Below are 13,614 nucleotides of genomic sequence, written 5' to 3' on the forward strand. Positions count from 1 at the left end.
GAGATTTTAAAAAAAAATCTTTAAATAAATATAATTTTTATAGTTTAAATAAAATATTTACATAAAATATATCAAATTAAAGCTTTTATCGTGATCTTTAATTTGATATGCATATTAAATATATTATAATTAAGCGAATTTCATAATTTTAGAAAGAAATAAAACAAAGAATAAAAAGTTAAAGAAAAAGAAAATAAACCTTTTTACAGATTATAGAATTGTAAATAAACCTTTCGTGAGTTAGTGGACTTAAATACTTTAATTAGATATGGGAGAATATGAGTGAGAAATAGTGGGGTTGTGAACGGATCATTTAATTCATAACCTTCATATTAAAAGCATTTTCAAAATTGTCATTGAAATCAATTTCAAATTGAGAACTTCCTTTTTAATATAGTGTAGATTAATTTTCACTTATTTTAATCAAAGTTTAATAGTAATTTATAATTAAAATTTGAATAATTCATACTCCATATTTTATTATCTTACAACTATGACTCATTAATCATTTCTTACGTCCGAACGTAACTAGAGTGAGGACTTTTATGTCAATTCACATAGTATATGTATTCAAACATTTTTTTTGGGGGGGGGGGGGCTTGAATTTTGTATAGCAATTGAGCGGGTCCCTCCACCGCCAATCGCCGGCCACACCACAACGGTGTAATCCACACTGACCCACTTTTCCATTTTCAAATTTCAAATTTTCCAAACGTTACCTTCAAATATTTCCAACCAACCAAAAAGCCAAAAACGTGATGAAAGATAAAACGGAGAAAGCTACGACACACTAAAACGGCTATATAGGAATAGGAGTACTATATTTATATACCAATTCTAAATTTTTCCACCTTATAATACTCATAGTTTAATCGATTAAATTTAAATCCATCAGATCTACACTTGGTAAAATCACAACATTTGCAACTCTTATTGCTGTCGTTGAATAACAAATACTGCAAATTGCTATTATTGTCATTCATAACTTCTCCTCAACTTTAATATGTCACAATCTCACTGTTAAAGAATTTGTGCTTTTCTATCTGAAAATATATACTTTCTGAAAAAAATTCAATTTTGTAACAGTTCTCCTCATGCAAGTACCAAGGAGTACAATTTTTATTTTTTTAAACGAAAGATATACTCCCTCCGTCCACGAAAGAACTTCCTATCTTTCCTTTTTGGGACGTTCACAAAAGAACTTCCTACCTATTTTTGGACTATACTCCACCACTTATAATCCTCTTACTTTTCACTTTTCACAACTCCCAATATTAATTATAACATTTTTTCACCACTCCCAATACACTCAACTACCTTTTATCCACTCTCAATACACTTAACAATATTTTTTCTTAAAACCTGTGTCACTCCCTCCTATGAAGTTCTTTCATGAACGGAGGGAGTATAATTTAAACATGGGATTATGGCAAAAAAATACATGAACTTTGAAAAAAGTTGCAATTTTCACTTGAACTTTCAATTAAGCCTCAAAATACATGAATTTATATTTTTGTTGCAATTTTCACCTAAGTTTGACTTTCAACGAAATTAGAGTTTAATGACAGTCGAAAATTCACCTGATGTTGATCTAACTTCTAATAATGACGAGTATTTAGAAGCTCGAAGGTCTAACAAGACAAAAATTAACATATTTGACTTAATTTCGATTGTCAATTAAGCTCTAATTTCGTTGAAAGTCAAACTTATGTGAAAATTACAACAAAAATATAAATTCATGTATTTTGGGGCTTAATTGAAAGATGAGGTGAAAATTGCAACTTTTTCAAAATTCATGTATTTTTTGGCCATAACCCCTTTAAACATTATATTTTTCATAGTACTCTACTTAAATATAGCCACTACTTGATTTTTTTTTTTTTTTTTGATCGGGCAAAGTCATGTTAGATGTTAGTAGTTAGTTCCCCATCCACTCCAAGAACCACCTTATCTCTCCATTCACCAAAATCCACCTTATATCTCCCCAATCTCCAATTCGCTCCCAAGAGGGATCGAACCCGGGTCACTTCACTTAAGTGAGGACTCGGTGGCCAGTGGGCTAAGCCCCCTGGTTAATATAGCCACTACTTGATGTTAGCCACTATAGCCACTACTTGATGTTAGAATGAAATAACTCCCTAACAAAAGGGTTAATTGTCAAATTTAATACTCAACTCCATCTTCAGTATTTACTTTTAAATGACATGAATTTTAATAAAGTGATTGAATGAGTTGTAAGTAGAGTAAAAGTCTCACTTTATTATGAGTGAAAAACTTATAAAAATTAAAATAATTTTATAAGGACCGACAAAAATGATAAATTAGATACACTTTATGAAAAATGGAAGAATAGTATAATTTTCCACCAACTTGTAAAATTACAGTATGAATTTCAGAATGTTGCAATTATACCATAATTTTGCGATATTTTTGCAATTTGTACCATCCAAATTTATTTCAAAGAGTTTCACATAAACATCATTATTTCATGAAATGTTGCTTACTATTACGTGGCGTTATTTCATTCAATATGTCATTGAAAATAATGAATGCACATGTATACTTTGGAGTTCCATTTTAATATAGTCATTTTGAATAATAAAGCATAATATTTGGCCACCCATTTAAAAAATACAAATTTTAATAATTTTTTATGTTTTAAAACTACTTTATCCTTAATTAGAATTGATCGAATTTGAATTTATGCGTGGATTAGGTATACTTGACACTATTAGTGCAAAAAAAAACCCCCCTAAATAAATTGGTATTTTGACACAAATGACAATATTTGTGTCAAAAGTACCAACATAAATTAAAAAAATCAAGTGAATTGGTACTTTTGGCACAGATGGTAATATTAGTGCCAAAAGTATAATTCGATGATTAAATCCTAAATGAGGAATCTAAACTTAAATGTAGAATGTAAATCCTAAATGAAGAATCTAAACCCTAAATGGAAAATCTAAACCCTATGAGTAAATGTTCAAAATGGCCATATAACTACACTAATCTATATAAGACAAGATAGTGTATCAACACAAGTATATGACACTATTGACACTAATATGGTCACTAATACCATTCGTCATTCGTGCATGGCACTATTGACACTAATAGTGCCAAGTGTACCAATTTACTTGATTTTTTTTTGTACATTTGGCACTAATAGTACCAAGTGTATCTAACCCACGCGCAAACTCGAATCCGGTTCACCCTAATTAAGGGCAAAACAGTCATAAAACATAAAAAATTGTCAGATTTTACATTTTTCAAATCAGTGGCCAAAATTTGTATTTCTTTTTTTAAAATGGCCAAGCGAATATATTATTTCTATATAGTACATCTCATAAAAAATTGTGAATGTTAATATTTGTAAGCATTAAAAGGTTGTGGTGTAATATAAATATTTTAAAAACTAGTATTTTATAATCGTAAACATTAACAAAAGATTGCTAAATTTGATGATGAAACTTTTCCAAAAAAAACTCTCGTGTCATAAAACATACTCCCTTCGTCCATCAATTCGTGTCTTAATTTGTCATTTTGGTCCGTCCACCAATTCGTGTCCTAATCCACTAATTAATGTATTAACCTTTATTAATTGTGGGTCTCTTTCTTCATTTAACAAATAAATAAGTATATTTTTTGTTAAAACCCATGTCCCCTTCCCTTAGGACACGAATTGGTGGACGGAGGAGTGCTACTAACATACATTGGTATTTAAATTTAAATCTATATCATTGATAAATTTGACAATTAAACATTTAAACTTCCCCAAAAAAAAGTCTCTCGTCATAAAATATAAGCATCATATATCGGTATCTAAATTTAAATTTATATTTTTGACTTGGATGAAGGGAAGCAAATCTATATTCAATAATGTATTTAATTTTGTTGATACACAAATTTTTGTGAGGGTAATAAAAATGAGTTAAACCAGAAGTAGACCGACGGTGCAATATATGACTAACCACACAGAATTTCAAATTATTTTTCCACTTCAAGTTGAAAAAATACCCCCAATTTCAACTTCTTCTCTCTTTCTCTCATTTCAACTCCATACACTTGTTGTTCCTCTACTGTCTTTCACTTCAATTCCTTTGGGCTTGCAAGGAGCTGAAGCTGCATCGCATTTTCAATTTAGATCTGAATAGTATAAGATGGCGACAATGGAAAGTTTGATTGGATTGGTGAACAGAATACAGAGGGCTTGCACCGCCCTCGGCGACTACGGCGGCGGCGACCAGGCCTTCTCCTCGCTCTGGGACGCTCTCCCCTCCGTTGCCGTTGTCGGTGGTCAGGTCGGTATATCAAATCGATTTGCTGTGTTAATTAGCTCAAGTAGAGATTCGGAGAGTGGATGATTCTTGTTTTGATTTAGCAGATCCGTGCTGATTATGCACTGAAATGTTTTGATTTCGGGGGTAAATAGGAATTTTATTGACGATTCAGATGTAGGATGAGTGGGAGAGGCAGCGTTTATTTCTGATCTCTTTCTGAATTTTGCTTTTGTTGTAGTTAAACTTAAAATGGTGGCTATTTCTCTGCGTGGGTTCTGAATGCGTTCCTTTTGAATGCAGAGTTCAGGGAAGTCTTCGGTTTTGGAGAGCATAGTAGGACGTGATTTTCTTCCTCGAGGCTCTGGTTAGTTCTGGTTAATGCAATTAGTTAATAGCACACTGTGTTTCAAAATGCTTGCTCGTCGATCTTTTAGTTGATTCGATCATGTGCAATGTTGGTTTTTTAATTATTATATTATGAGTTCAGGAATTGTTACGAGGAGACCGCTGGTGTTGCAACTGCAGAAAACGGAAGATGGGCAGCAGGAATACGCAGAATTTGGTCATTTGCCTCGGAGGAAATTCTCTGATTTTGGTATGTGTGTAGTGAACGAGTGTGATGCTGCTGCTGCACACTGATAGGGATCCATTTACAAGATGTTTATGTCATGTTCATTTGTGATGCAGGTTTGGTTCGCAAGGAAATTCAGGATGAAACTGATAGAATCACAGGAAAGACGAAACAAATTTCTCCAGTTCCTATTCACCTCAGTATCTATTCACCCAATGGTATGTCTATTTTGAACCTAATTTATCTTCAACCATGTGACATGTTAAAGTTTGCTCTTGCTCACCTAAGGGGTTTGGCACTGCTGATTCTTTTTTCTTTTCAATTCTTTCTTGCAGTTGTCAACTTAACTCTTATTGATCTTCCGGGTTTAACAAAAGTTGCTGTAGGTACGGTCTCATTTGTGATTCTTCTAATCGGTAAAATTTAATTACTATAAACTATATATGACGCTGAAAAAAAATCACTCTTTTTCAGAGGGGCAACCTGAAACTATAGTCGAAGACATTGAGAATATGGTTCGTGCTTATGTTGAGAAGGTTAGTTGAATGTATTTTATATGATGGTATGTATTTTTCAGTGGTTCCGTACATGTGTATATTACAATTTCATTTGTCCTGCAGCCCAACTGCATCATACTGGCAATATCTCCTGCGAACCAAGATATTGCTACATCAGATGCTATTAAACTTGCAAGGGAAGTGGATCCATCAGGTAAGAACCTTCTTCCTATACTCTAAAGAATATGGAAAGCTGCAAACTTGGTAGTGCTATATCGTGATTGTTATGCAATTTATGCAGGTGAGCGCACATTTGGAGTGCTTACAAAGCTTGATCTGATGGACAAAGGAACCAATGCGATTGATGTAATCTCTCCTCCCTATATGTGTATATTAAGCAGAATAAAATAGAAAGATATTTGTAATAATCTTTTATCTGAATGAGTAATTTCATCATGCTAGACTAAGAGCAGTAATAATGTTGATCATTTTTTTTCTTCTTCAAAATGTTTCCTGCCACCCTTATTTCTTCCATTTCAGCTTCGTAATTTAGTACCACACTCTTATTTGTTGCCCCTTCCCATACATTACATGTACGCTCTAATATGGCGCCCACTCTTATTCAGGCATCCTCTCTTTGTATCGTGTACGTTTTAAGATAAGCAGTTGAGCTTGTTTTTGTGTTCTCTACTACTCACAATAGGTTCTGGATGGACGAGCTTATCGTTTACAACATCCGTGGGTGGGTATTGTGAATCGTTCACAAGCAGATATCAACAAAAATGTTGACATGATGGCTGCTAGGCGAAAGGAGCGTGAGTACTTCGCTACAAGTCCGGACTATGGGCATTTGGCTAGTAAAATGGGTTCTGAATATCTTGCAAAGCTGCTCTCTAGGGTACAATTTTTTATATCAGCTGCAATCGATATACTTGCTGCAATCTGGTTTGAGCTTACATTGTTGGATACTTCTCTTTCAGCACTTAGAATCTGTTATCAGGGCAAGAATTCCAAGTATAACTTCCTTGATCAACAAAAGTATAGATGAACTTGAAGCTGAGATGGACCACCTCGGAAGGCCTATTGCTGTTGATGCTGGGGTGAGATTCTTGCATTCCTCTTCATGATTTTATTTTGAAGTATTTCAACTTTTCCAGCAACTGAAGCTTGTTTTTCAGGCTCAACTATACACCATCTTGGAACTTTGCCGTGCTTTTGACAAGATATTCAAGGAGCATCTGGATGGAGGGTATGCTTGTCTTGTGCTTTTCATCAACCTGATATTTTACATCGGAAAACTTCTTCTAATAACATTTTACCTTCTATCTTGTTGTTTTGAAACTTCCAGAGGTTTTATGGTTTACATGCATCAGATCAGATATATATCTGATCGGTAACCTTTGTCCTCCCTACCACATTTAGGTTTCTACCATTGTGAATTTTCTGCATCCTGTTGCCACTCATTTCAATTAGTAAGATGACTCAGCAGTCAAACTTACAAGAGTTTGTCAATGAAACCCTAAATTTGCAATTTCTAATGCTGATGATGTATTGCTGGCATAGAAGCTTATTAGTATTGCATTGTTTTTTCCAGATTTTTAAGATGAAACCATAACTAGAATCTTATTAGTGCTGAGTAAAATATCAACTTCATTATTTGATGCCAGTAGCATTAGATAGAAACCTACTTGAAGTGACATATGAGATCAAATTTGGCATTGTTGGAAAAAATCAAACAAAACCAATTTGCAAAACTTTAGCCCTTCCGGCCACATTTCTATTCTCAAGTAGTAATTGGGGGAATTTTTATACCTCTTTACTTGAGCACTCTTCAGAAGGGCTTCAAGAAATAGAACCAAATGGGTTCTTGGCTTACAAACTTGAGTTGCAGTTTTTAGCATTCTACTGGGAAGGACGAAGGAAAACATCTATTTATCTGTTTGTTACATAATCAGACCACCGTTCTTTCTCACAATTTCTGTTTGTATTTGCTCAGTTATAGAAATTGTAGTTAATGATTTTAATCATCTGCATAATTATTTCAGCCGTCCCGGAGGTGATCGAATTTATGGAGTTTTTGACAATCAGCTGCCTGCTGCATTGAAAAAACTTCCATTTGATCGTCACCTTTCAGTGCAGAATGTGAGAAAAATTGTCTCAGAAGCTGATGGTTACCAACCACATTTGATTGCTCCTGAGCAAGGTTATCGGCGACTTATTGAGGGGTCACTAAATTATTTCAGGGGGCCTGCTGAAGCGTCTGTAGATGCTGTGAGTACTCTGCTATTGGAATCGGATACCATTTTTTCTCGGAAGTATTTAATCTCGTTACATCATAATATTAGTGACTAACCAAAACATTGTTGATCAGGTTCACCTTGTGCTGAAGGAGCTTGTCAGAAAATCAATTGGGGAGTGCCAGGTGAGCCTGTCATTCTTAAATATTTTTTTCTTGATTTTGTATGATTCCTTTATTCTCTTATTTAATCTATCTGGTGGAACAGGAGTTGAAACGGTTCCCAACTCTACAGTCAACTATAGCTGGAGCAGCAAATGAATCATTGGAGAGGTTCCGGGAGGAAAGCAAGAAAACAGTTGTTAGATTGGTTGATATGGAATCTTCATATCTGACCGTAGATTTCTTCCGGAAGCTTCCTCAGGAGGTAGAGAAAGCTGGAAACCCAGGGGGGAACCCACGGGAAATCTCACCAGCTGCACAGAACATTGATCGTTATGCAGAGGCACATTTCAGGAGGATAGGTTCTAACGTGTCGTCTTATGTATATATGATATCTGAGACTTTGAGGAACTCGATTCCCAAGGCAGTGGTTTACTGCCAAGTTAAGGAGGCCAAACAGAATTTACTCAATTACTTCTACACCCAAATTGGGAGGAAAGAGGTACATACTGGATGTTGCCTGAAATCTCATTTCCTTTTGAGCCATCAAGCCAGTGTTAGAAGGTTAATATGATTGTCCGTACTCACTCACGTTTGGCGATATTGCAGGGTAAGCAACTTGCAGAGTTATTGGATGAAGATCCAGCATTGATGGAGAGGAGGCTGCAATGTGCTAAAAGACTTGAATTGTACAAGAAAGCAAGGGATGAGGTTGATTCTGTGGCATGGGTTCGATGAATTTCATACTCGATAGGTCTTGTTTGTATGTTAATATATTGTTCACGATGTCGTGATTTGTCTGATTCTGTGACTGAATGCACTCAGTCCTTCATTTTGCACTATTGTTTCTGATTCATTATATTGAATTGGCTTGATGATGTGAGATTTTTTTATTTGTTGTAACGGCGTAAATGAGGATGATCTTTAGTTTATAGCCTCCATTACTTATATTCATCTTCACAGCTCATATTTTCGGCGTAAATCAAGTTGCTAACTTATGATCTGATTTTTCTTTTCTAGTTTTTGAGTTTTTATTTGGAAAATCATCTAAATGTCCCAAGCTATTCATGTATGTCGTAAAATGTCTTATACTAATAACAGTATCCAAGTTTTATTTTTTGTATTATAATCTATATTCGTTATTAAATTGAGTAACATCAGTTACATTTACATAACTAGTTGATCTCAAAGTTAAAATAGGTAAACTTATAGCATTGAATTGAAAAATATTCATATAATAATTTGCAAATAATATATACTTCTTTTGTTCATAAAAAATAGTCTTAATTTAATATTTTGAGACGTCCACAAAAAATAATCTCATTTCATTTATAAAACACTATTCGCAAGTCACAACATATTACACCTTTTAAATTTTATCTAAACAATATTTTTCACTCACAATACATTCATCAACTATTTTTATTAAAATTCATATACTCCTTCCGTCTCATTCTAATAGACTCGTTTTCCTTTTTGGGACGTCCCACTAGAATAGACTCGTTTTCCATTTTGAGTAAAAAAACATGTACTTAATTGGTGTGTACCACACCACTTTCCTCCTAAAAAATAAATTTTTTAATCTTCATGCCAAAAAAAGTGAGCCTATTAGAGTGAGACGGAGGGAGTACCGTTTTATTTTAGGAAAAATTATCATAAAATATAAAGTTTGGATGAATTCTGATTTGCACACAACATTTGAATTTTGAAATAAAATACACCAAATTTTAATTTTTCTTATTTTTCCCCAATTTAAAATTCCCCTAAATTCAAAATTTAGCAATTCAATATGAAAATAAAGCTTTCCCTCGCAATCAAACATTAATCCACAAGAAAATAAAAATAAAATTTTAATTGTGCTCACAACCTTTGAAATTTCAAATAAAATACACTAAATTTTAAATTGTTACAATTTATTTTCATTTTCTTGTGAATTAATGTTTGATTGCGAGGAAAAGCTTTATTTTCATATTGAATTGTTGAATTACGGAGTTCATTAAATGCATTATATGTACAAGTTGTGAGCTTCTTGTGTTAGGTTTTGTAGTAGCAATTTTTCTTTTCTTTTTTCAAGGGGAATTATCAACCAGGAGAAAAAATAAAATAAAATTTTGTGTATTTTATTTTAAATTTCAAAGGTTATGTGCAAAATCATAATTCATCCAAACTTTGTGTATTGTAGCAATTTACCCTTTATTTTAAGATTATTTTTTTGAGAAGCATGGAGTATGCACATATACCAGTTAAGAAGGACGTCGAAATATTTAGTTTTGCATTTACTAGTTGCTTTTTTATTATTAATGAAGATGATTTGGCCTACGGTCTCTTGCTCAAGATTGAAAATCACATAACATGATTTGGCATCAGCGGCTTCAAATAAAATATCAAAAAGATTATCTTATTAAGGAAAGCGGCCTCTTCCTCTGCTTTGTCACTTTGAGCTGAAGCACAAATTCATTTTCTGAATGCATTACCAATTTACCATCACCAATGAAGAAATGTTGCATTTCTATTTCACCTTCCGAAATTAGTTTTACAACGCAAAAACTTTATGGCTCACCTACGAATTTAGATTATTAAGCAGTTGATCAACGTGGTCGATGCCCATGTCAGATAAAGGCTCGAGAACTGGCTCACCGTCGTCTGTTATAGGGATTCCAGTCAATATGTCTTCACTGTATTCCTCTGCACAATTATACAGAAGCTAAAAAAGATAAGTAAAGTTTTGATGTTTGAGATTTATAATCATACATTCTTCTAATTCCAAGCTTATTAGTGTGTAGCCATGTATAAAAACAAACATGTACCGAAAATCAATTTCATGGAGGTAGGAGGAGGAGTAGCCAAAAAGTTGAGCCCTGTATACAATACGATCGCTACAACAATCATCACCGTTACATAAGTTGGCACGCCTAATTCCCAATACCTGAAAAATGCATCGAGGAAAATCACTAGATCACAACAACCATTATAGAACTGTTGAATTAACAAGGATGGATTAGTAAGTTTATTCAGTAAAAGATCTTGAATTAGTATCATTTTTTCACTTCCTACTTAAAAAGTTAAAATTAATGTTCTCTAGCCCAATATCTTGAGTTGTTCCGGTTTTTATCTTCTCGTTTAATACACAAAGAAGATATCCAGAGCAAGATTGTTAACATACACTTACAATCATAATCGGATTGAAAACTAGTATGAAGCACACATTTTAAATTTCCACAAGATAAGGAAGAACATCTAGTCCAATAAAGTAAGTTTAAGTGCAGAAGACAGCAAGAGGGAATTCAAATAAAGCTCAAAAGTGTAGAATGATAAAGGCAAGCATATATTCTACAGCAGTGACCTGCTAGGGTAGTAATCGATTCCTATATACCGCAGCCAATAGTCAGGAACATATGCCCATATCACATAAATGCCTGTTCAAGACACAAAACTTAATCAATGCCCATCAAGAATCTGCATCTTCATTATAATCTATAAATTAAAGACCAACTGCTAAGCTAAAGACAACTTATGACTCGAAGATGCCAAATCACTCTGCTTTCTCAAACTTAGACCCTAAGGGGGCGTTTACTTTGGATGATTAGATAAAAACAGTAAGGTTAACCCCTTGTTTACTTTGATGGCTTGAAACTTTCGAATATCCAAAGGCCCTTGACTATTCTATCATTTGAGTTAGTTTTGCTTGATTCATATCCCATTGAAAGGTGGGATTGGAGAAATCCTACTCAAATACTCAATCATACAAAGTAAATGACCCCTTAAAGTGAACTTACGAGATTCGAAATTACTCATCTGTATATGTCATTAGCTTTGAGGGAAAAAAAAATACGAAATTAAACAACAAATGAATGATGATGCTTCATAGTATTTACGAAGATGTAGTCAAGTTCTAGTTTGGATAACATAGATGATCAGTCCTTAAATTTCAACAGTTGTAGCCCTGCATCTCTTACCACAACAGATCACCATTTCAGAGAACAAATTTTGTGGGGGCAAAATGTGCGTGTTTGTTTTGCAGGAAAAACATTGGGAATTTTTGAAATCTCTGCTCCAACGCAACAATTAAGATAGGTGATGAGATCAGAGTTAACAGAATGAGTGAAGAAGGCTATCAATCAAACCTGCGGCAACCACGGCGGTGATGGAGGCAAGAAAACCATATAGTTGAGAAAGCATGGGCCCAGGCTCGCCGGAAACGCCTAATCCCGTCGGAGATGGGGAATCGGCATTGAACGAGTCTGATTTTGGTAGAGGAGTAGTCGCTGAATCCATAGAATGCGATTCAATGGGATTATTCGAGTTTAAGCATTTCGTCACACAATTGGTTTGCAGAAATGAAATGGAGAGAAGGCAACCGGGCTGCTACAGTGCTACTTCAAAAAGGAAAGGAGTAATTAACTAATTATCTTTCTCTCAAAAAAAAAAAAAAAAATCTAATTATCTGATGCACTGATAAAAAAGAAAAATATGGTATGTACACATAGATTAAGAAAGCTGATAAAGCCATCCAGTGGGGGATGCCCCACCCCCCTCCGATCTCGGTGCGCAATTAACATGGATCGGGTGCGTGTTTTATACGGCCCAATAAGGAGTGAAAAAGAGGGCGATTAAATTTCAGTGAACTATTGAAGCTATCAGTGTGATTGATCAGACAAGTACCAAGGGCTTTCGGTAGACTTCTTTCATTTCCGAATTTGCTTGCGACAAGTCCTAGCATTAGTATGAGTTCGTTGACCGCGTAAGGGCGATCCATCTTGATGACGAATTCCACGATAACAAGAAATAGAAATTAATCGTTCGATGTCTGCTCGTTCTCCCCTCTTCAATTCCCAATGAACAACATGATCTTGACCTATCATTTGTTCAATTTGGTCGATCTGATACTTAGTTAATTCTTTTATCTTTATGTTCCCACAAAGCAAAAAGTAGAGTCTTGGTCAGAGCAAGCCGTCCTATTCTATTACCAAACATAATGTTTTACAAAAGGATGTAATTGCTACCTACGCAAATTATCCTCAAGCCAATCCAATCCACCCCTCTCTCTAGCCGACTGATCCCCTTGATCATATAACTGGGAGGGAACGTGTCACATTAGAGGTGAACGATCAGAGGTGTCCTCTAATCACCACGATGAGACTGGTCCCTCTTTTAGTAGACTCAGCTATGAATATGAATGAAGAAATGAATGCCGGGCTCTTTCTTTCACTGCTAACCCCAAGAAGTTTCTTTGATACTTTCTCTTTCATCGAGCCCTGTGTGGTCCTCCTTTGAGTGTGGGTAATAAGCTTCATGGTCTTTGTTTGCCTTGTTGATTGGTTCTTTGAGGAAGTTGACGGACCTTACGGGTAAAGTAGAAGTAGTTTACTTAAAACTTTATCTCCTTCGGTTTTCTCTTACGCGTGTGTTTGAAATGTTTGGCTGATTCGTTTTTCTTTTCGGCAAAGAGCCGTTGGAACAACTTTTTTTTTTCTTCTTTATTCGTCTTGTTCCTTCTATAAATTCCTCCATTTTCCCATTCAACTTCACATACAATTCTCATTCTTCTTCATCTTCTTTATTTCATACATTTTTGTGCTAAAAATGGATGAGAATTGGGGAAATCATTGGAGCAACCACCCCCAAAATCCCTCTTCTGACAATACAAACTCATCTGATGCCAAGCATTCTCGTCATTCTCTCAAAATGAAATGTCGTTACAATGGCGGGTCTTGAGGGAATTAATTTGAATTCCCAATTTGCGGTGGCGATCGAGCCCGAGGCGGAGGAGATAGCGACCATGCCGGTGACCACCTAACAAAGAGGTGGCTACACTCCGGCCGAGACGACACTCATCTGTCATTTGTATGTAGAGGCAACATGCGACTC

General features: G+C 34.8%; 2 protein-coding genes across 2 annotated transcripts; one reads left to right on the forward strand and one right to left on the reverse strand.

Moving 5' to 3' along the window:
• Positions 1-3,868: 3,868 nt before the first annotated feature.
• On the forward strand, positions 3,869-8,678 carry LOC131015840 (phragmoplastin DRP1E-like). The gene is made up of 15 exons (XM_057944278.1): positions 3,869-4,301; positions 4,581-4,644; positions 4,768-4,875; positions 4,968-5,069; positions 5,187-5,237; positions 5,326-5,387; positions 5,472-5,562; positions 5,650-5,714; positions 6,052-6,246; positions 6,329-6,448; positions 6,527-6,597; positions 7,394-7,619; positions 7,720-7,770; positions 7,853-8,248; positions 8,356-8,678. Exons 1-15 carry the CDS (start codon positions 4,161-4,163, stop codon positions 8,482-8,484), a joined length of 1,872 nt encoding a protein of 623 aa, XP_057800261.1. The 5' UTR covers positions 3,869-4,160; the 3' UTR covers positions 8,485-8,678.
• A 1,559-nt stretch (positions 8,679-10,237) lies between these two features.
• LOC131015841 (phosphatidylinositol N-acetylglucosaminyltransferase subunit P-like) lies at positions 10,238-12,245 on the reverse strand. Its single transcript, XM_057944279.1, has 5 exons — positions 12,228-12,245; positions 11,871-12,108; positions 11,090-11,162; positions 10,554-10,672; positions 10,238-10,431 (listed from the first exon to the last, which is right to left on the reverse strand). The coding sequence occupies exons 2-5, from the start codon at positions 12,019-12,021 to the stop codon at positions 10,307-10,309; spliced, it is 468 nt and encodes a 155-aa protein (XP_057800262.1). The 5' UTR covers positions 12,022-12,108; positions 12,228-12,245; the 3' UTR covers positions 10,238-10,306.
• Between the last annotated feature and the right edge of the window lie 1,369 nt (positions 12,246-13,614).

Source organism: Salvia miltiorrhiza, chromosome 3, assembly GCF_028751815.1.
Source record: "Salvia miltiorrhiza cultivar Shanhuang (shh) chromosome 3, IMPLAD_Smil_shh, whole genome shotgun sequence".
Taxonomy (NCBI): domain Eukaryota; kingdom Viridiplantae; phylum Streptophyta; class Magnoliopsida; order Lamiales; family Lamiaceae; genus Salvia; species Salvia miltiorrhiza.